This window comes from Saimiri boliviensis, chromosome 17, assembly GCF_048565385.1.
Source record: "Saimiri boliviensis isolate mSaiBol1 chromosome 17, mSaiBol1.pri, whole genome shotgun sequence".
In the NCBI taxonomy this organism is placed as follows: domain Eukaryota; kingdom Metazoa; phylum Chordata; class Mammalia; order Primates; family Cebidae; genus Saimiri; species Saimiri boliviensis.
The window spans coordinates 40,650,245-40,673,278 of NC_133465.1; the positions used below are offsets into that span (position 1 = coordinate 40,650,245).

The 23,034-nt window shown below is 47.0% G+C and overlaps 1 protein-coding gene across 1 annotated transcript; it reads left to right on the forward strand.

Moving 5' to 3' along the window:
* The first annotated feature begins 14,730 nt into the window (after positions 1–14,730).
* ANKRD40CL (ANKRD40 C-terminal like) lies at positions 14,731–22,673 on the forward strand. The gene is made up of 5 exons (XM_074388591.1): positions 14,731–14,800; positions 15,392–15,531; positions 18,483–18,563; positions 19,466–19,641; positions 21,795–22,673. The coding sequence occupies exons 2-5, from the start codon at positions 15,492–15,494 to the stop codon at positions 21,936–21,938; spliced, it is 441 nt and encodes a 146-aa protein (XP_074244692.1). The 5' UTR covers positions 14,731–14,800; positions 15,392–15,491; the 3' UTR covers positions 21,939–22,673.
* Positions 22,674–23,034: the final 361 nt, after the last annotated feature.

Consider the following 23,034-nt stretch of genomic DNA (forward strand, 5'->3'; position numbering starts at 1 on the left):
AGCCCTGTTGTCTGGGCTCCAGTAGGGGCACCTCGGAGCGCAGGGAGCAGAGGGGCCTGCTTCCTGGCGAAGGCACTGAGGTACCCATCTCCCAGAACACCCTCATGTCTCTGCACGTAAGTAGACGCGCTGGCATGGCTTGTCTGGGCAGACAGGACCTGAGACAGCACCCTCCCCAAAGCTTCCCATTGAAGTGGCTGAGAGAGGGTTCTGGGACTGTAGGAAGCTCAGGATCAGGATGGTACAACGAGGAGTCCAGGTGAGCCCCAGGCCCTCATGGTGAATGCTGATGGGGTGGACATGGGCAGCAATGAATCAAGCTAGTGTGAATGGACATCAGCAAATGATGCCCAATAGGGCCAGAGACCATCTTTATAGATACCAGCAGAGAAGACAAGAATGACCAAGATCAGAGCCCTCTCTGTGCTGACTCCAATGGCTGGGACCCCAGGGCAAAGAGGGAGGCAAAAACTTAGAACTGACTGAAGAGGCCAGGCTCAGTGGTTCACGCCTGTAATCCCAGCACTTTGGGAGGCCGAGGCAGGCAAATCACAAGATCAAGAGTTGGAGGCCAGCCTGGCCAACGTGGTGAAAGCCCATCTCTACTGAAAATACAAAAATTATCCAGGTGCAATGGCAGGCGCCTGTAATCCCAGCTACTCAGGAGGCTGAAGGAGGAGAGTCGCCTGAACCCAGGAGGCAGAGGTTGCAGTGAGCCGAGATCGTGCCACTGCACTCCAGCCTGAGTGACAGAGCAAGACTCCATTTAGGAAAAAAAGAATTGACTGAAGAAACCCTGAACTCTGTAATAAAAATGTTTCTGCATCGTGCAACATGGAAAATGGAGGTGGAACTCCAAGTCAGTTACAGAAAATAAAAACGTTCACACATCTGACTTTGTAATTCTTGAAGCTTGTGCCCCTAGAAAGAGCTCTCACCCCCAGGGAACCCTGCAACCCCATTACCTAAGAAACAGGCAGGTCTGGAGAGTCTTAGGGAGAGTTGCTGAGAGACAGACTTTGAAGCCCTGTAAAGTGACTTGCTTTTATTAGGCACCTACTGTATACCATGCACATTGCTGAACACTACATATTATGTTATTTATTAATTCATTTTATTGAGACACAATCTCACTCCATTGCCCAGGCTGGAATGCAGTGACGTAATCTCAGCGCCCTGCAACCTCCACCTCCCAGGTTCAAGCGATTCTCATGCCTCAGCCTCCCGAACTACATATTATTTCTTACTGTGTTTTTGTTTGGTTTGGTTTTTTGGGTTTTTTTGAGACAGGGTCTCATCTCACTTGGTCACCCAGGCTGGAGTGCAGTGGCATGATCTCAGCTCACTGCAACCTCAGCCTCCGGAGTAACTGGGATCACAGGTGTCTGTCATGATGCCCGGCTAATTTTTTGATCTTCATTAGACACAGGATTTCGCCATGTTGCCCAGGCTGGTCTCGAACTGTTGACCTCAAGTAATCTGCCCGCCTTGGCCTCCTAAATTGCTGCGATTACAGGCATGAGCCACAGCGCCCGGCCTACATATTCTTTCTAAGTGAGGTGGAAATTATTATTCCCATTTTGCAGACCAGAAAACTACAGCACAGTTGCTGAACGAGGCAGCCAGGGTGCACTGGGCTGATGTCCCACAAGACAGTTTATGTTGTGGCAGCTCCGAAGATGGGCTCCTTGGATGACCAGGAATACTGCTCTGGGGCTTTACACCCACAGGTAGTGTTGGGGGAGATGGGAGGCCCGGGAGGAACTGAATTAAAAATGCCGGTGCTTGGAGGGAGCTCAGGCAGGAGTGGGGCGGCCCCTGGTGGACTTGGGGAGAATAGCAATTCGGTGGTGTGGACCTGCCCTGCCCAGTGGCCTTGCAAGGAAGTAGCAGGGAATGAAAGCGGCGGGCTCAAGAGGACGTGTTGAGCGGGGGGGGGGCCCCATGCTGGAGCTCAGCTCCTGGACAGCAAAGGCTACTCCTGGCGGGAGTGGGGGCCGGTATGGGGAGGGGCATTTCATGAGAAGGAAGCAGACCTTCGCTGAGCATTGATTATGCTCACAAGATACAGGTGGGAAACAATATGGACTTTAAAAATGGGTAAGCAGGGCGCGGTGGCTCACGCCTGTAATCCCAGCACTTTAGAAGGCCGATGCGAGCGGATCACGAGATCAGGTGTTGGAGACCAGCCTGGCCAACATGGCCAAACCCCGTCTCTACTAAAAATATCAAAATTAGCCGGGCATGGTGGCACATGCCTGTAATCCCAGCTACTTGGGAGGCTGAGGCACAAGAATCACTTGAACCTGGGAGGCAGAGGTTGCAGTGAACTGAGATTGTGCCACTGCATTCCAGCCAGGGTGACAGCGAGACCCTGTCTCAAAAAAACAAACAGACACACAAAAACTTGACTAAGAATGTTCATAGCAGCATGATCCATAATAGCCAAAAAGTGGAAACAATCCGATGTCCGTCAACTAATGAATGGATAAAATGTGGCATATTCATGCACTGGAATATTATTCTGCAATAAAAGAGAATGAAATGCCAACACATGCTACATTACAGATGAGCCGTGAAAACGTTTTGCCAAGTGAAAGGAGACAGACACAAAAGGCTACATATTCGATGAGTTCATTTGTATGAAATCCCCAGAACAGACAAATCCATAAAGACAGAAAGTAGATTACTGATTGTTGAGGGCTGGGGAAGGGGAAATAAGGAGTGACACCTAATGGTCACTTAGGAGCGTCACACTTTGGAGTTTCTGAAATGAGAGGGCGGTGAAGGTTGCGCAGCCTTGCGGATATACTAAAACCACTGAATTGTACACTTTAAAATGGATAGACAGGGGTGTGGTGGCTCACGCCTGTAATCCTAGCACCTTGGGAAGTTGAGGTGGGCAGATCACTTGAGGTCAGGAGTTCAAGACCAGCCTGGTCAACATGGTGAAACCTCATCTCTACAAAAAATACAAAAATAAGCCAGGCATGGTGACGTATGCCTATAATCCTACCTACTTGGGTGGCTGATGCACAAGAATCACTTGAACCCAGGAGGCAGAGGTTGCAGAGCTGAGACTGTGCCGTTGGATTCCAGCTAGGGCAACAGAGTGAAATGGTCTCAAAAAAATACATACAGATTTTTTTAAATTTATAATTTTCTTTTTATCTTTTTTCTTCTTCTTCTTTCTTTCTTTCTAAAGAACAGATTTTTTTTTTTTTTTTTTTTTTTGAGAGAGAGAGAGAGAGAGGGTCTTGCTCTGTTGCCCAGGCTGGAGTGCACTGGCAAGATCTCGGCTCACTGCAGCTTAGCCTCCTGGGCCCAAGTGATCCTCCCACCTTAGCCTCCCAAGGTCGAGGCGGGCAGATCACCCTAGGTCAGGAGTTCAAGACCAGCCTGACCAACACGGTTTGAAACCCTGTCTCCACTAAAAATGCAAAAATTAGCCGGGTATGGTGGCAGGTGCCTTGTAGTCCCAGCTACTCAGGAGGCTGAGACAGGAGAATTGCTTGATCTTGGGAGGCGGAGGTTGCAGTGAGCCTAGATTGTGCCACTGCACTCCAGCCTGGCGACAGAGTGAGATTACATCTCAAAAAAAAAAAAAAAAAAAAAAAAAAAAAAAAACAAACAGACCAGGCACGGTGGCTCAAGCCTGTAATCCCAGCACTTTGGGAGGCCAAGGCGGGTGGATCACGAGGTCAAGAGATCGAGACCATCCTGGTCAACATGGTGAAACCCCGTCTCTACTAAAAATACAAAAAATTAGCTGGGCATGGTGGTGTGTGCCTGTAATCCCAGCTACTCAGGAGGCTGAGGCAGGAGAATTGCTTGAACCCAGGAGGCGGAGGTTGTGGTGAGACAAGATTGTGCCATTGCACTCCAGCCTGGGTAACAAGAGTGAAACTCCGTCTCAAAAAAAAAAAGTAGCCAGCCGTGGTGGTGCACACCTGTAGCCCCAGCTGCTCAAGAGGCTGAGGTGGGAGGATTGTTTGAGCCCAGGAGTTAGAGGATCCAGTGAGCTATGACCGCACCGCTGCACTCTAGCCTGGGTGACAGAGTAAGACTTTGTCTCTTAAAAAAGAAACAGCATAACTTGTTGGCTGGCAGGATGGCCTGTCTGTTGCCGTGCCGCCTGTATCACAAGGCTTCAATTTGTAAGAATTCGCCACGCCGTCTGTGACTGTCTCCGTATGGCGCTGCTGCTGTTTCGTTTCTCCCGGGTTGTGGGTATCATGCCAGAAGATTCGAGCAGACAGGCCAGCTGAGAAGACCTCTGGGGCAAGAGTCCTATCACCCGCCCACCCAGCCGTGATGTCCTCGAACTGTGGGACTCTCCCTGCCTTGCTCTGTCTGTGTGCTTGTTGGTTCTTTTTTTTTTTTTAACCATGTTCTTTGTTTTTTATTGATGATGATGAAGGTAGTACAAAGGGCCTGGGAAGTTTTGTTGTAGTTGTTGTTACTGAGACAGGATCTCACTCTGTCGCCCAGGCTGGAGCGCAGTGATGTCATGATGGCCCATTGCAGGCTTCACCTCCTGGGCTCAAGAGTTTTCCTCTCACCTCAGCCTCCAAAGTAGCTAGGACTACAGGCCTGTGCCGACGTGCTTGGCTAGTTCACTGCTAATTGTTTTAGACAGGGTCTCACCATGTTGCCTAGGTTGATATAGAACTCATAAGCCCAAGCATCCTTCTGCCTCAGCCCCCAGAGCTCCCAGAGTGTGAAAATTATAGACACGAGCCACCATGCCTGGTCAGAAAAAATTATATATATATTTTCTGAGACAGAGTTTTGCTCTTGTCGCCCAGACTGGAGTGCAATGGCACGATTTCAGCTCACTGCAACCTCCACCTCCCGGATTCAATCAATTCTCCGGCCTCAGACTCCAGAGTAGCTGGGATTACAGGCATCGCTACCATGCCCAGCTAATTTTCGTATTTTTAGTAGAGATGGGGTTTCACCATATTGGTCAGGCTGGCCTCAAACTCCTGAACTCAGGTGATCTGCCCTCCTTCGCCTCCCAAAGTGCTGGGATTACAGATATGAGCCACCACATCCAGCCACTGCACCCAGCCATCTCTGGCAACATAGTGAGACTCTACAAAAAAAAATTGTAGAGTCTCACTATGTTGCCTGAGATGGTCTTGAACTCCTGGCCTTGGCCTCTCAAAACCCTGGGATTACAGGCATGAACCACTGTGCTTGGCAAAGTTAGGCTTTTTGACTTGCCCTGGTTCCCATCCATCCTTGTTCAACTTGCCATCTCATGAAGTTAAAGCCCAGCAGCTGCCCTGGGCTCTCCCTTCCTTCCACTTGCTCCTGTGGCCCGAGCCGGTAAGGCAGTCAACAGCCCGCATGTGTGTTCAACACAAAGGCATCATCCTACTCAGTCAACCCTTCTTGCTGATTCCAAGATCAAAGAAAACAACGGTATGGCTACAATAGCGCGCCACTCCCAAGAGGAAAGCAAAACGAAAAGGTGGAGGGAAGGTGAAGCTAGCGGGTGAAGGGTCTTTGGTTAAGAGACCTGTCCCTGAAGAAACATGTCGTCTTCTCCTGACCCCTAGTGGTTGCCCAAGCCTTTATCTGAATTGGCTTCTCTTTTTTTTTTTTTTTTTTTTGAGATGGAGTTTCGCTCTTGTTACCCAGGCTGGAGTGCAATGGCGTGATCTCGGCTCACCGCAACCTCCACCTCCTGGGTTCAGGCAATTCTCCTGCCTCAGTCTCCTGAGTAGCTGGGATTACAGGCACGTGCCACCATGCCCAGCTAATTTTTTGTATTTTTAGTAGAGACGGGGTTTCACCATGTTGACCAGGATGGTCTTGATCTCTCGACCTCGTGATCCACCCGCCTCGGCCTCCCAAAGTGCTGGGATTACAGGCTTGAGCCACTGCACCTGGCCTGAATTGGCTTCTCTAAGGCCTCCAGGATGCCCTCAAGCAGTGGCAATAGACAACAACTGATACAGCACTTCAAATTTTACAGAATGGCTCATGCCTGTAATCTCAGCACTTTGGGAGGCCAAGGTAGGCAGATCACCGGAGGTCAGGAGTTCAAGACCAGCCAGGCCAACAAGGTGAAAACTCTTCTCTACAAAAAATACAAAATTAGCCGGGCGTGGTGTCGCATGGCTGTAATCCCAGCTCCTCAGGAGGCTGAGGCAGGAGAATCGCTTGAACCCAGGAGGCAGAGGTTGCAGTGATCCAAGATTGTGCCATTGCACTCCAGCCTGGGCGACAAGAGCAAAACTCTGTCTTTAAAAAAAAAAAAAAAAATCACAACAACAACAAAAAAATCACAAAATGTATTTTTGTATATTCTATCCTTGAATCAACCTCACAAGTAGAATAGATGGTACTGTTATCTCCCAATTGTATAGATGAGGAAACTGAGGCTCAGAAGATAAACAAATTGCCTACGGCTCCACACTCAGAAGTAAGAATAGGACTTCTACCCCCACGACAGTCCTGCCTTCCCAGAGCTGCCATCTTTTTATAGAACCAAATTGGATTATTTGTTGAGTCTCCGATCCTAGAAGGTGGTATCGATTTTATTTTCTCTGTCTCTCTGTCTCTCTGTCTCTCTCTCCCCTGCCAGCCCCAGGCTGGAGTACAGCGGCATAATCATGGCACACTGCAGTCTCAACCTCCCAGGCTGAACTGATCTTCCTGCCTCAGACTCCTGAGTAGCTGGGACTATAGGCACACGCCACCACATCCAGCTATTTTTTAAATTTTTTGTAGAGGCAGGGTCTCACTATATTGCTCAGTCTAGTCTTAAATTCCTAGGCTCAAGTGATCCTATCCCGTAGGTCCCCCAAATTGTCAGGATTACAGGCATGAGCCCCCACGCCTAACTTTTGGATTTTCTTTGTTGATTCAATGGATACAAGGGTCAGCTAGGAGCCAAGTACCATTTATTAGGTTGATGCAAAAGTAATTGTAGGTTTTGCCATTTTATTTATTTATTTTGACAGAGTCTTACTCTATTGCCCAGGCGAGAGTGCAGTGGCACAATCTCAGCTCACTGTAATCTTCAGCTCCTGAGTTCAAGCAATTCTCCTGCCTCAGCCTCCAGAGTAGCTGGAATTATAGTCATGCACCACCACACCCCGTTATTTTTTTGTATTTTTAGTAAAGATGGGGTTTCACCATGTTGGCCAGGCTGGTTTTGAACTCCTGACCTCAAGTGATCCACCCGCCTCTGCCTCCCAGAGGGCTGGGATTACAGGCGTGAGCCACTGCACTGGCCTGCCATTGCTTTTATAATGGCAAAAAAACACAATTACTTTTGCATCAACCTAATAGTTGCTTTATAGTCTTTTTTTTTTAAGGTGATGTTTTGCTCTTGTTGCCCAGGCTGGAGTGCAATGGTGCAATCTCAGCTCACCATAACCTTCGTCTCCCAGGTTCAAGCAATTCTCCTGCCTCAGCCTCCCAAGTAGCTGGGTTTACAGACATGCACCACCGCACCCGGCTATTTTTCTATTTTTAGTAGAGATGGGGTTTCTCCATGTTGGTCGGGCTGGTCTCAAACTCTTGACCTCAGGTGATCCACCCGCCTCGGCTTCCCAAAGTGCTGGGATTACAGACATGAGCCACCACACCCGGCCTAATATGTATATCTCAATATATCTTATTTTGTTGTGTCTTTTGCCTCTATTTCTTTTCTTTTCTTTTTTTTTAAGACAGAGTTTTGCTCTTGTTACCCAGGCTGGAGTGCAATGGCGCGATCTCGGCTCACCACAACCTCCGCCTCCTGGGTTCAGGCAATTCTCCTGCCTCAGCCTCCTGAGTAGCTGGGATTACAGGCAGGCGCCACCATGCCCAGCTAATTTTTTGTATTTTTAGTAGAGAAGGGGTTTCACCATGTTGACCAAGATGGTCTCGATCTCTTGACCTCGTGATCCACCCGCCTCAGCCTCCCGAAGTGCTGGGATTACAGGCTTGAGTCACCTCTCCCAGCCCCTTTTGCCTCTATTTCTATAGGATTTTTCTTCCTTCATATGTTACACTTCCGCTAACATAACTTTTATGAAGTTAGATAAGCTGATACTAAAAGTCACTTGGAGGCCGGGCCCAGTGACTCAGCCTATAATTCCAGCACTTTGGGAGGCCGAGGCAGGCGGATCGCCTGAGGTCAGGAGTTCGAGACCAGCCTGGCCAACATGGCAAACCCCGTCTCTAATAAAAATACAAAAATTAGCCGGGTGCAGTGGCCCACGCCTGTAATCCCAGCTACTCGGAAGGCTGAGGCAGGAGAATTGTTTGAACCCAGGAGGTAGAGGTTGCAGTGAGCTGAGATTGCACTGCTGCACTCCAGCCTGGAGACAGAATGAGACTCTGTCTCAAAAACAAAAACAAAGAGAGTCACATGGAAAAGTAAGCATGCAATAGTTAGAAAAATACAGCAAAATAAAAACTAAGAGATCTAACTCTTCTAGATATAAAAATATACTAAAACTCCTCTGTAATTAAAAAACAGCGTTATAAAAAACAAAACAAAACAGCATTATATTAGCACCTGAATTAGCCAATGAGACCAGCAGACAGAATAGAAAGTCCAGGAACAGTCCCAAGTACATATGGAAATTTAGCACACAGTAGAGGTGACTTCTCAAATCAACAGAGCAAAGGTGGATTTTTAAATAAATTATGCTGAGACAACAGGATAACCATTTGTAAAATGGATAAAATTAGAACCACATCTCACGGTACACTCTAAGAATAAACTCCAGGTGGATTAGAGACGGAAATGTATAAAGAGAAAATTATACAAGTACTAGGAAAAACAACGGCGATGAACTCCTCTGTAATCTGGAGGTAAAGAAAGGCTTTCTAACAGCAAATCAAAATACAGATCCAGTCAAAGAAATGATTGATAAATTCGCTATATAAAATTTTTTAAAACTTAACAAAAAACACCATAAGCAAAGTCAAAGTACAAATGACAAAATGGGGGGACATATTTTTAATATGTTATCTCTATCGATCCCTAAGAACATTAGCATTGTACAGTATACGTGAAGAACTCCCAAAATTTGAAGGAAGAAAAATCCTATAGAAACAGAGGCAAAAAAAGAAAAAAAAGAAATAGAAGCACAAGAGACAAACAACAAAAGAAGATATATACAACGAAAATGGTCCTTAACATATGAAAAGCTGTCCAACTTCAATGACAAGAGGAAAACAAAACAAAACTGTGATATCATTGGTATTAAGCATGTCTTGTTCGTCTGATATTTTGACACCTGGAGCCTCACTCACTGGCCCTCCCAGGGCTGGCCAATTTCTAAACCTAGTAAATGACTCACCTGCGAGTATGCCTTTCATATACAAACTACCCAATCTGGAGCAGACTGCTACACTCCAAACCAGTATTCACCTCCCCTCATCACTGCAGGGCTGAGCACCAAACAACTGTGGACAGGCCCTATACCCCAGAGCCCACTGAAATTGTCCAAACTAGCCAATCCTAAACCTGCCTATCCTGCCTCACCCACTTCCTTCCCAGGAAATAAAGGCTTGCGTCCAGTTTCTCCTCACTCCCTCTGCCTTTTGACCAACCTGCTGTTTCCTGTGTATCCCGCACAGCGTGGTGCTCCCCTCCTCTTGGAACTGTAAGCAACAAACTGCCTTTCCATTGCCAGTCATCCCTGCTCTGTTGGTCTCACCACACTTGAATAATAAACCCACATTTTACATGCGATCTCTTACCATCTGATTGGCAAAAACCACAAAATTGACAATACACTATTGTCGAGGCTCTGGGGAAACAGGCACTCTCATGCATGCCTAATGGGAATGCAAAATGGTTAAACTTCATGAAGGAAAAATGTTTAATGTCTAACGAAACTACATATGTACTTACTTCTTTTTTTTTTTTTTTTTTTTTTTGCGATGGAGTCTTGCTCTGTTGCCCAGGCTGGAGTGCAGTGGTTCTATCTTGGCCTCCGCCTCCCGGGTTCAGGGGATTCTCCTGCCTCTGCTTCCTAAGTAGGTGGGATTACAGGCACATGCCACCACACCTGGCTAATTCTGTACTTTTAGTAGAGATGGGATTTCACCAAGTTGGCCAGGCCGGTCTTGAACTCCTGACCACAAGTGATCCACCCACCTTGGTCTCCCAAAGTGCTGGGATTACAGGCGTGAGGCACCACGCCCAGCCTTGTGCTTTTTGACTCATGAATCCCACTTCTAGGAACTGACCCAGAAGATACACAACACAAAATACTTAGGCACAAGATTATTAACTGCAGCATTGTCTGTAATTGCAAAATACCAGAAACATACTAAATCCCTATACATAGGCTATTTTTGAATAAACTACAGAATATCCACACTATTGGATTAGGGAAGTGAGTAGGGTCTCTATGAACTGATACGAAATGATTTCCAGGAAATATTATTTCATTAAAAAAAGGCAAAGTAGGTCAGTGGCTCACGCCTGTAATCCCAGCACTTTCGGAGGCTGAGTTGGGCGGATCACAAGGTCAAGAGATTAAGACCATCCTGGCCAACATAGTGAAACCTTGTCTCTACTAAAAATACAAAAATTAGTTGGGTGTGGCGGTGTGTGTCTGTAGTCTCAGCTACTCAGAAGGCTGAGGCAGGAGAATTGCTTGAACCTGGGAGGCAGAGGTTGCAGTGAGCTGAGATCGTGCCACTGCACTGCAGCCTGGCACTTGGTGACGGAATGAGACTTCTGTCTCAAAGAAAAAAAAAAAAGGCAAAGCAGAAAAGAATATATGTAGCTTCTTTTGTTTAAGAAAGGAATAAGAAAAAAAGGAATCTGTTTAATTTTGCAAAAAGAAACATCGGAAGGATAAGTCAGAAACGAAATAGATTAGTTTCCTACAGGGCATAGATAGATGGGAATGAAATGGAAGGGATGAAAAAGTAAAATAACACTTTTTAAAATATCAGTGTTTGACTCTACTTACAGAACCACTTAATGATGAATATGTTCAAGAAATAATACATTAATCAGGCACAGTGGCTCATGCCTGTAATCCCAGCACTCTGGGAGACCAAGGCAGGCAGATTGCTTGAGGCCAGGAGATCGAGACCAGCCTGGTCAATATGGTGAAAACTCGTCTCTAAAAGACGTTAGGAGGCCAGGCGCAGTGGCTCACACCTGTAATCCCAGCACTTTGGGAGGCCGAGGCTGGTGGATCACAAGGTCAAGAGATCGAGACGGTCCTGGTCAACATGGTGAAACCCCGTCTCTACTAAAAACACAAAAATTAGCTGGGCATGGTGGCACACGCCTGTAGTCCCAGCTACTCGGGAGGCTGAGGCAAGAGAATCACTTGAACCCAGGAGGCAGAGGTTGCAGTGAGCCGAGATCGCGCCATTGCACTCCAGCCTGGGTAACAAGAGCGAAACTCCTTCTCAAAAAAAAAAAGAAAAAATATATGTTAGGAGCCAGATTTCCCCCACTGGAGAAGAGTTACAATATGGAACCATGAGTTTGGCAACTACTAGAATAGGAGAGCAGCATGAAACAGATTCTTCCTCAGGGCTTCCAGAAGGAAGCAACCCTCCCAATGTCTTGATCTTGGGTTTCTGGCCTCTAGAACTGTGAGAGAATACATTTCTGTTGTTTAAAATAGAAAGAGAGAGCTGAGGAGGAAGAAAGGAAGGCAAGCAAGCCAGCTAGGGAGAATCCTTTGGTGCTGGCATAGAATTGAAAATGTGAAGTTGTTCTCTTAAATATATATACACACACAAGAGAAAACTAAATAAATTAAATTGATTTTAAAACATACATTCATATACAGAAATAGATGCATGTGTTTGTGTATATGTGCATGTATGTATGGTGTGTATGTGTGTTTCTAGCTCTACACACGGGAAAAGCCTAGAAGCAATGTCATCTCAGTGGGAATGATCACACCTGTGTCTCATGGACAAGAACCTTGCTCCTTGGAGAAGTGCCTGATGGCAGGGCTGGGGCAGAGAAAGCGCAATGGAACCCAGAACATCTTGATGTGCCAGGAAATCAGAAAGTGCTCACAGGCTGGGCGGGATGGCTCATGCCTATAATCCCAGCCCTTTGGGAGGCGAGGAGGGCGGGTCCTTTGAGGTCAGGATTTTGAGACTAGCCTGATGAACATGGTGAAACCCTCCCTCTACTTAAAATTCAAAAAAAAAAAAAAAAGCTCATCATGGTTGCACGTGTCTGTAGTCCCAGCTACTTGAGAGACTGAGGCAGGAGAATTGGTTGAACCTGGGAGGCGGAAGTTGCAGTGAGCTGAGATCGCACCACTGCACTCCAGCCTGGGTGACAGAGTGAGACTCCATCTAAAAAATAAAATTAAATAAATAAAGTGCTAAAAAAATAATGGGGATACATCAAAGGATATGGGGAATAGCTGTTAGGATAAAATGCTGGGCAAAGTTGGGATGATTTAAGCATCAGGGTAGATCATGGCAGTGATGGAACCACTGGATAAATAAGAATCCACGAGTTCACAATGATAATAAATGAATGAATGGATAAGAAGAAAAGCTCTTTCGTTTTTTATTCTTTGTAGAGATGGGGTTTCACCATGTTGGCCAGGCTAGTCTAAGCAATCCTCCTAATAGCATGAGCCACTATTCCTGGCACAGCTTTCTGTAAGTTTGAAACTATGCCAGAATTAAAAGCTACCTCTCACAGGCTCACACGCAGGCAAAACTAATACATAGATAAAAGGTCCCACTAAGTGCCCAGCATAAGGAGTGGAACAAGTCACATGCCTGTGTGGCAGGTGACTTCCCCCAACACACTTGGCCTTCTTCCTTGCTAATTGGCCCTGATTCTTAGTACCAGTAAGATTTTTAAAAAATAGAACATGTATTACTTTAATTTTAAACCTTAAAATTAAAAGTCTGGGCGTGTTGGCTCACACCTGTAATCCCAGCAGTTTCAGAGGCCAAGGCAGCTGGATCACCTTAGGTCAGGAGTTCAAGACCAGCCTAGCCAACATAGCAAAACCTCATCTTAAAAAAAAAAAAAAAAATGCCGGCCCCTGTGGCTCAAGCCTGTAATCCCAGCACTTTGGGAGGCCGAGGCGGGCGGATCACAAGGTCAAGAGATCAAGACCATCCTGGTCTACATGGTGAAACCCCGTCTCTACTAAAAATACAAAAAATTAGCTGGGCATGGTGGGGCATGCCTGTAATCCCAGCTACTCAGGAGGCTGAGGCAGAAGAATTGCCTGAACCCAGGAGGCGGAGGTTGCAGTGAGCCAAGATAGCGCCATTGCACTCCAGCCTGGGTAAAAAGAGCAAAACTCCGTCTCAAAAAAAAAAAAAAAAAAAAAAAAAAAAAAAAATTAGCTGGGTGTGGTGGCGCACACCTGTAATCCCCAGCTACTCAGGAGGCTGAGGCAGGAGAATCACTTGAAATCGGGAGGTTGCAGTGAGCCAAGATCCCCCCATTGCACTCCAGCCTGGGCAACAAGAGCAAAACTCCTTCTCAAATAAATTAAAAGAAGAAAGTGTGTTCCCCTAAATAAGAAAAAAATGAGTGTTGTTGAGTGAATGAGTGAATCAGTGAATGGGGAGTGAAATAGACCAAACAGATGAGTAAAATGAGAATGAACTGAGGCTGCCCCTCAGGTGCCAAGCCTTTTCATCTACAGCTCCCCGGCACCTGTAGCCACGCCCACTCAAGGGCAGAGGCTCAAGATGCCTTTTTTATGGCTGACCACACCTTGGCAGCCGGGCTGGCCAAAGTGCATTTTTTCAGGAGTCCAGGCCAGGGGATCCCTGCTACTTCTGCCTTTCCATTGCCCCCACCTGTCCGGGTTCTTGAAGAAAGACACACCAGCATGCTGAGAAGGCAGCGTCAGCCTGGCAGCCAGGTGAGCCAGGTCCAGTGCCAGGCCTGTGCCTGGCTGGCCATGGGACTAGTGGTAAACATTTCACTTTTTAAGGCCTCAGTTTCCCTGTTTGCTCCTTTAAGCGGCTTGACCAAATCCATGGTTCACAATCTTGGCTGCACATTGAAATCAGCTGGGAACCTTTATAAAGTTCTGGGGCTCAGACTGCATCCAGACCAGCTAAGTCAGACTGTAGGATGGGACCTGGGCACCCACAGTTTTTAGAGCTTCCCCGGCGACTTCAACGCATGTCACGTTTGAGAGCCCTTGGGCTATGATCTCCATAGCTCCCTCCAGCGTTTTTTTGGTTTTGTTTTGTTGTTGTTGTTTTGAGACGAAGTTTTGCTCTGCCGCCCAGTCTGGAGTGCAATGGCGCAATCTCAGCTCACTGTAACCTCCACCTCCCAGGTTCAAGCGATTCTCCTGTCTCGGCCTCCCGAGTAGCTGGGACAACAGATGCATGCCACCAAGCCCAGCTAATTTTTTGTATTTTAGTACAGACAGGGTTTCACCGAGTTGCCCAGGCTGGTCTCAAACTCCAGAGCTCAGCCAGTCCACCTGCCTCGGCTTCCCAAAGTGCTAGGGTTACAGGTGTGAGCCACTGCGCCCAGCCAGATCTCTCCAGTTTTTTGATGCTGAGGCCCACCCTGATGCCCCGTCTGCTTGCACCGTCTTTTGTCACTGGAGGGTTAATTGCACCGTCTTTTGTCACTGGAGGGTTAAATGAAATGTGAGCGTCACCCGAACATCTGGGTTCCTATCCTTGCACCTCCTCCTGTCTTCAGCCTGCCTTTGGGGCAGCAGCCTCACCGCGGACTTTGACCAGCCCCACCCATGCTTCACTGAGCCTCCTGCTCCAGCCTCTGCCTCCTCCATTTTAATGTCTAGAATCAGGGGATCCAGGATCATCACCAGGGCCACCTTCCCAGGTATGGAGGGGTCTTCCTGCTTCTTTCTTGTCATGCACAGCTACTGAGGAAGGGGCTGGGAGAAAAGAGCAAAATGGAGAGAAGAAAGAGTCCATTCAAACCAAGAAACAAAGTGTTCGGTTTGTCTTACCCTTTTTTTTTTTTTTTAAGATGGCGTTTCACTATGTTGGTCAGGCTGGTCTTGAACTCCCGACCTCAGGTGATCCACCTGTCTTGGCCTCCAAAGTGCTTGGATTACAGGCGTGAGCCACCAGGCCTGGAATTTTTTTTTTTTTTTTTTTTTTTTTGGTCTTACCCTTGATGTAGAAGCTAGCAACCTTTTCCAAGGAGGGCCTGGCTCCTTCTAGGGTCTGGCTGGGTTCCTGCTGCGCCTCTCAGGCCTCTCCTCCAAAGGGCACCATTCCCTTGGGTGAGTACTACTGGCCTGCCTGAGAAGGGAGTATGGAGCCTTGAACTTCAGAACCTCTCTTCACTTGCATCACCCTGTGCAATCCATGTAATTCACCGGAGCTTCCATTTCCCTATCTATAAAATAAATGACCCTGCGCTGTCTCACTGGGCTGACAAGAACACACTGTTCTTGCATTGCAGACAGATGTGCTGAGGCTTTAGAAAGTGCTTTTTCTTTGGCTGGGAGCTTTTGAATAAATGCGAGAGAGGCTGCACATCTGACAGACTGTAGAGGCGACTCATGGCTGAACCGGAACAGGACATCAGGGAGAAGCCAGCAGGTGAGTCTGGGAGTCCTGTTCCGGACATGGTCCTCAAGAAGCATGGGACAGGGGGCTGGGGAAGGCTGGAACAGGGATGACGCTGTGGCCAGCAGTGCCCCATGGCCTCCCCTGCTCTGCCAGTGGGGTAGTGAAGCCGAGCGCAACTAGATCCCCGGTCCTTTCGGAAGGAAGCAAGTGTCCATAGCTACAGTAAATAATAATAGCGGCCAGCTATTACTGGTGCTCACCACTGCTGGGAAGTTGTACCTTCTGTGTACTTTCTCACTGACTTCTTACAGTCCTGTGAGGTAGGATTGTTAACCCCATTTTCCAGATCAGAGAGGTTATGTAACTTGCTCAAGGTGTCAAAGCTACTAAGTGGCAGAGGAATTCAGACCCAAATCTGCCTGAGTGCAAAGGCATGCTTTCTGACCTCCATGAGACCCTGTCCATTCACAGAGCTGACACATTAATCACAGAATAAAATGCTTTCAGACATAGTGGACTGGGCAGGGAAAGTTCTCAGGCTGTGCTGGGTGAGTTGGCCAGGCAGGAAGGCTTCATTTCAGGTCAGGTACTGGTATCTGTATCAGGGATCAGTATCAGATCAGGTACTGGCAGGTGGGCCGGGGCCCAGCTCCCCAGGGGCTACCTGAGAAGGGGCCACAGCCCTGAGCTGCCTCCAGGGCCCGAAATTGAAAGGCAAAGAGAAGACTGCAGATCCCCACTCACTAGGGGAGGGGACATTATTGCTGTCCCGGGACGGGGCTGAGTTGGGCAGGAGCGTCTCCTCTCCTTAGAGGCATTTGGCAGGGTGGCACGAACAGGGCTAACTTCATGAGGCTGTGATCAGTGCAGTTGCCCAGGGCCCTACATTCAGAAAGGCCCTGGGCTTGGGGTTCCATGTTCTGTGGTTGTGGACTTGAAATGTGTCATAATTTTAGCCTTGAACTTGTTTCGTAAGTGGCATCAGATGAGACAGTGAAGCATGCGCCGGGGTTGGGAGTTGGAGCCTCAGCTCACGCATGTGGTCTCCACACCCAGATCAGCCCCACCACTGCTGTAATCCTCTGCCACAGTCCCTCATTCCACTGTCACCTTTGTCCCCCTCGGGAGCTCAGGCAAAACAGGGATCAGAAGTGGAGAAGTGGCAGGCAGCCCTGGACTCTCTCACCCACCCCCATCCAGGTAGTTGGTGCGTTCAAGTGGGGAGGTCACAATCCCTCGGGCGTCACTCGTTTGCCGGGGGTTGGAGCCGAGGCTTGTGAGAAGAGGAAGCTGGATTCCTCTTCATTTTCCTTTTGCACTCGGCTCTGCAAATTACATAGTTGGCCCTGGCCACATCCATGTCCGTCCATTTACCAACCTAAGCAAATTACTTCCCCTTTAAGCCTCAATTTTCCAGTCTGAAAAGGAAAAGAATAATGTCTATATCCCCCAGGATTTTTTTTTTTTTTTTTTTTTTTTTTTTTGAGATGGAGTCTCACTTCTTTGCCCAGGTTGGAATACAATGGCGTGATCTGGGGTCACTGCAACCTCCGCCTTGAGGATTCAAGCAATTCTCCTGCCTCAGCCTCCTGAGTAGCTGGGGATTACAGGCAGGCGTCACAACACCCAGCTAATTTTTGTGTTTTTAGTAGAGATAGGGTTTCACCATATTGGTCAGGCTGGTCTCAAACTCCTGACCTCATGATCCACCTGCCTCGGCCTCCCAAAGTGCTGGGATTACAGGCGTGAGCCACCGCGCCTGGCCCCCCACAGGATTCTTTTGGGGACAGTGAAGATTTTCTTTTTTTCCAAAATACGAATCTGATTTTGACAGCTCTCTGCTAAAAACTAAAATGGCTTGGTGGTGTTCTAGGACAAAGACTACAACCTTTCATCTAGACAAATGCTGCCCAATAGGAATGTAATATAAGCCATACATGTAATTTAAAATTGCTAGTAGCCACATTTCAAAAACTAAAATCAGGTAAAAGGAATTTTAATAATATACTGTCCCCACTATATACAAATCGTATCAACATATAAGTATGAATTTTTTTTATTGCCTCCAAAGTCCAGGGTATATTTCACGCTCATTGTGTGTCTTATCTCATGCAACCAGGAGCTACGTCATTGGACTAACCAGCCCCTGCTGGCCTGTCTGACGCTCATTCCCTCCATGCTCTCGGCCCTGCAGTCATGTTGAACTCTCCACAGGGCCCTACTGGAAGCTCTTCACCTCCTCTGCCCTCTGGATCTAGTTAAGCCTATTCATCCTTCAGATGTCAGCTCAAATGTCAACCTTAACGGAGGCCTCCTGTGACCCCCTAACGTGCTTTCAAAGAATTGTATATTTCACATTCACCATGTCCTCAACAACTGTGATTTCCCATTTATTAACATCTGTCTCTTCTGCTGGCCTGCAAACTCCGGGGGGACAGAGACATCTTTGGGGTTTTTGATCATGAGTTCCCCAGGGCTTAGCCCAGTGCCTGGTGCAAAGCAGGCTTTCAACATGTTCAGGGGATATTGTAAGAAAGAAAGAAGTACCCAAAAGGCCTGGCATATGCAAAGCACTCCAAATATTCACTCCTTTCCCTTCCCTCTGGGTGAGAACATTTCTCCTTATAAAGGCACCCTCCTAACTGTCTCTGCTAGAGAACTGAAGACATAAAGCACTCTGTGCCAAAAATATTTAAGTAAAAACTTGAGCTAAGCACAGAGATTATAAATATTTCTTCCCCAGATTACGCACCATTTAAAAATACTGCCTCAGCTCCTTTTCATGATTTGAGTGGTGATTAAAGCAAATGACTCTTCAAGACTGAAAGTAATTGCTGCCCTTTTCCTGACTTGCCTTTTCCCTCGAGAAGGGGAGGATAAGCTGCAGGACAGGAAGTGGAAGTGGGGCACCCGCGTCCTTTGGCAGACAGCCAACTGGTGAGGTCCTGCTGCTTCTCAGTTCTCTCCTAATTCTCTCCCAGGTAAAGATAAACAAGAAGGCACAAATCCACACTTGCCAATGGACCCGAGTGATAACAACAAACCCAGTGACACCTGTCTAGGTGAAGACTCGGCCCCTATGTGACCCTGTTGCAAGGCCAAACCAACCATCTGGTTTTTCTTTGGACTTTTAGTTCGTTCTGCATCTTCTCAGGACAGTTAAGTTGAAATACAATGCCACTGTCCTAAGATGGTAGAATTATCCTATTTCTGGAGGAGTGGGGGCGGTGGGGAGGAATCTCAAGAGCTATTTGCTCCTCTGCACCACAGCTTGTTTAAGGATACCAGGGCCCCCGGGCTACACATTTCCCTGAAGCTTTCCAGATAAGCAACAAGGTATGAGCCACTGCTACGTACTGCCTAAGGGTAATGTGTTTAAATATCCATTGCATACTTTTTTTTTTTTTTTTTCTGAGACTGAGTTTCGCTCGTTACCCAGGCTGGAGTGCAATGGCGCGGATCTCGGCTCATCGCAACCTCCGCCTCCTGGGTTCAGGCAATTCTCCTGCCTCAGCCTCCTGAGTAGCTGGGATTACAGGCACGCACCACCATGCCCAGCTAATTTTTTGTATTTTTAGTAGAGACGGGGTTTCACCATGTTGATCAGGATGGTCTCAATCTCTTGACCTCGTGATCCACCCGCCTCGGCCTCTCAAAGTGCTGGGATTACAGGCATGAGCCATCGCGCCTGGCCCCCATTGCATACTTTAAATCCTTGGCTGGCTTAAAGCGGCAAACTTTCTGTTTTCAGTGGATATAATGGGGGCATACCTCCTGGAGCTTGCCCAGTGCTCCAAGAAAAGCAGCCTCAGTTAATGCAAAGTGTGTATGTGCCCACGAAAGCTCCATGTCTACTTAACATTCAGTTTTTAGGATTACTTATGCTATCATAACATATATGAAAATCTCTAACAGGTATTTTGTTTCCTTTACAAACCGTATTTTGAATTTATGGGTGATTTAGAGCTGGTGCTTAAAGTCAGAATTCAGAGCCCCAAAGAAAATGACTTCATTGAAATTGAACTGAAGAGACAAGAACTGAGTTACCAAAATTTACTAAAAGTGAGTTGCTGTGAACTGGGGATTAACCCAGAGCAAGTGGAGAAGATCAGAAAGCTACCAAACACCCTGCTCAGAAAGGTAAGGTTTGTGAGTTTCTAAATGCAGAGTCACAGTGGGTGACATCATGTTTGCAGGAGCCAACAGTTTACCTTTTGCATTTCATGACACCAGAAATCCTGGCTACAGAATGGCCAAACATAGTAGGTAGGTCATAGATTTGCACAGCTAAATCCATAAACCTTTTAAAAACCTGTAAATGGGCCAGGTGTGTTGGCTCACGCCTGTAATCCCAACACTTTGGGAGGCTGAGGTGGGTGGATCACAAGGTCAAGAGATCGAGACCATCCTGGACAACATGGTGAAACCCCATCTCTACCGCAAGTACAAAAATTAGCTCGGCGTGGCAGTGCCTGCCTGTGATCCCAGCTATTCAGGAGGCTGAGGCAGGAGAATCGCTTGAACCTGGGAAGACGGGAGGCAGAGATTGCAGTGAGCCAAGATGGTACCACTGCACTCCAGCCTGGTGACAGAGCTAGACTCCGTCTCCCCTCCCCCCAAAAAACTCAATGACAAGTGACTCCCCAATTTAAGACTCTAGTTCAGTACTTTTGGCTCCACCAATCTCTGCAAAACTGACTGGTTAATAAAAAATGGCATGGTCCTCAGGAGAGAAAACACAAACCCACCCTTATTTGCTTAGCAAATCTCAGGAAACAAAGCTTGTTTTGCATTTTTATATATTTCCCAGATTCAAAATAGATACACTAATTTTTAATTTTGGAAAGGAAATCTTATTTGGAAAATTTAAGCTTTCAAAATTCTTTCGGCAACTTTTAATTTTTTTTGAGACAGGGTCTCACTCTGTCATCCACACTAGAATGTAATGGCATGATCATAGCCCACTGGAGCCTCGAAATCCTCAGCTCAAGCAACCCTTCCATCTTAGCCTCTAGAGTAGCTGGGACTACAGGGGCACACCATCACACTCTGCTAATTAAAAAAAAATTTTTTTTTTGAAATGAGTCTTGCTATATTGCGGCTGTTGTTCTCAAGCCCCAGACCTCAGCTTCCAAAGTGCTAGGATAATAGGTGTGCCTTTGGCAATTCTTTTTTTTTTTTTTTTTTTGAGATGGAGTTTCCCTCTTGTTACCTAGATCGGAGTGCAATGGCGCAATCTCGGCTCACTGCAACCTCCGTCTCCCGAGTTCAAGCAATTCTCCTGCCTCAGCTTCCCGAGTAGCGGGGATTACAGGCGTGCGCTACCACGCCCAGCTAATTTTTGTATTTTTAGTAGAGACGGGGTTTCACCATGTTGACCAGGATGGTCTCGATCTCTTGACCTCGTGATCTGCCTGTCTCAGCTTCCCAAAGTGCTGAGATTATAGGCGTAAGCCATGGGTGGCCTTTGGCAATTCTTATTGGTGTTTTGGCTTATAGTGTACATTCTTTGTAAACTAACACGTCAAGGGATGATCCCACTTTCCAGATGCCTTAAAAACAAAAACCTGCTGGGTGTGGTGTCTCATGCCTGTAATCCCAGCACTTTGGGAGGCCAAGGTGGGCAGATTACTTGAGCTCAGGAATTTGAGACCAGCCTGGGCACATGGTGAAACCCTCTCTACAAAAAGATACAAAAATTAGCTGGGCGTGGTGGACTTGGGAGGCTGTGGTGGAAGTGGAAGGATTGCTTGAGCCCAGGAAGTTGAAGCTGCAGTGAGCTGTGATTGCATCACTGCATTCCAAGGTGGGTGACATAGGGAGAGCCTGTCTCAAAAAAAACAAAAACAAAAACAAAAACAAAAATACCTTATGGGGTCCAGGCATAGTGGCTCATGCCTGTAATGCCAGCACTTTGGGAGGCCGAGGTGGGCAGATCACCTAAGGTCAGGAGTTCAAGACCAGCCTGGCCAACATGGTGAAATCCCATTTCTACTGCAAATACAAAAATTAGCCAGGCATGATGGCGGGTGTCTGTAATCCCAGCTACTTGGGAGGCTGAGGCAGGAGAATCGCTTGAACCTGAGAGGTGGAGGTTGCAGTGAGCCGAGATCATGCCATTGCACTCCAGCCTCCTGGGTGACAGGAGTAAGACTGTCTAAACAAACAAACAAACAAACAAACAAAAAACCCCCAAAACTTACGAATTCAGAATCCAAGATGCTGAGCAATACTAAATCTTTTAAATACATTCATATGTATTAAGCATGATATAATTTCTTTTCCAAATTAAGGACCAAGACATTCGAAGACTGCGGGACTTTCAGGAAGTAGAACTCATTTTAATGAAAAATGGAAGCTCTGAATTGACAGAGTATATACCATCTCTGACAGAAAGATCCTGCTACAATAGCAAAGCTGCAAAAATGACTTATTAAATCATCCCAGGAATGGCCAGGAATGGTGGCTCACACCTGTAATCCCAGCACTTTAGGAAGCCAAGGCAGGCAAAGCACCTGAAGTCAAGAGTTCTAGACCAGCCTGGCTAACATAGTGAAACCCCCATCTTACTAAAAATACAAATAGTAACTGGGTTTGGTGGCACACACCTGTAGTCCCAGTTACTCGGGAAGCTGAGGCAGGGTAATAGCTTGAACCTGGGAGGTGGTGGTTGCAGTGAGCTGAGATTGTGCCATTGCACTCCAGCCTGGGCAACAGAGAAATTGTCTCTTGAAATAAATAACCTCAGGAATAAAAAAACTGAAATTATTTTGTAAATAAGTCCGGATGCATGCAAGTTTGACCAACTTCATGTCTGAACTGTGAGAAATGTTTCCTCACCTCCGAATTCTCTGGGCTGAGAGAGGTTTGGTATTTTGATAAACAGCTATAAAACAAAATTCCAAGGTATAATACACCACGGACAGTTTGTTTTGTAGAGTTGTGCCCTAATCCTGATGAGTATAGGTGTCCCTTATGAGATTGTCAGGCCAGGTGTGGTGGTTCATGCCTGTAATCCCAGCACTTCAGGAGGCTGAGGCAGGAGAATCGCTTGAACCCAGGAGGCAGAGATTGCAGTGAGCTGAGATCATGCCACTGCACTCCAGCCTGGATGACAGGGCAAGACTCTGTCTCAGAAAGGGAGGGAAGGGGGCTAGGGGGAAAGCTGAGTGTCGTGGCTCATGCCTGTTAATACCAGTACTTTGACAGGCTGACATGGGTGGATCACAAGGTCAGGAGTTCAAGACCATACTGGCCAACATGGTGAAACCCCATCTCTATTAAAAATATAAAAATTAGCCAGGTGGAGAGAGCTGGAGCTGCACTTATTTTGTTCTTGGTGTATCTAAAGCTATCAGTTACTCCATGGCACGTAGGAGCACTCAGGATGTGTTGGATGAGCTCACAGCCAAGCCCTAGGCTCATACTGAGGGGATCCAAGTCTCACCTGGGAGCATAGCTGAGCAGTAACAAGACTACTGTAAAATGACATAGGGCCTTAGTTACATGAATCTTATGAATTTGCAAGTGCAA

What these genes read in the sequence shown, in the direction of transcription:
- ANKRD40CL (XM_074388591.1), top strand. Translation starts at nt 15,492, where the DNA reads ATGGCTGAACCGGAACAGGACATCAGGGAGAAGCCAGCAG. An exon ending in CATCAGGGAGAAGCCAGCAG is followed by an intron (nt 15,532 to 18,482) that starts GTGAGTCTGGGA and finishes ATTCTCTCCCAG; the next exon opens with GTAAAGATAAACAAGAAGGC. An exon ending in CAAACACCCTGCTCAGAAAG is followed by an intron (nt 19,642 to 21,794) that starts GTAAGGTTTGTG and finishes TTCCAAATTAAG; the next exon opens with GACCAAGACATTCGAAGACT.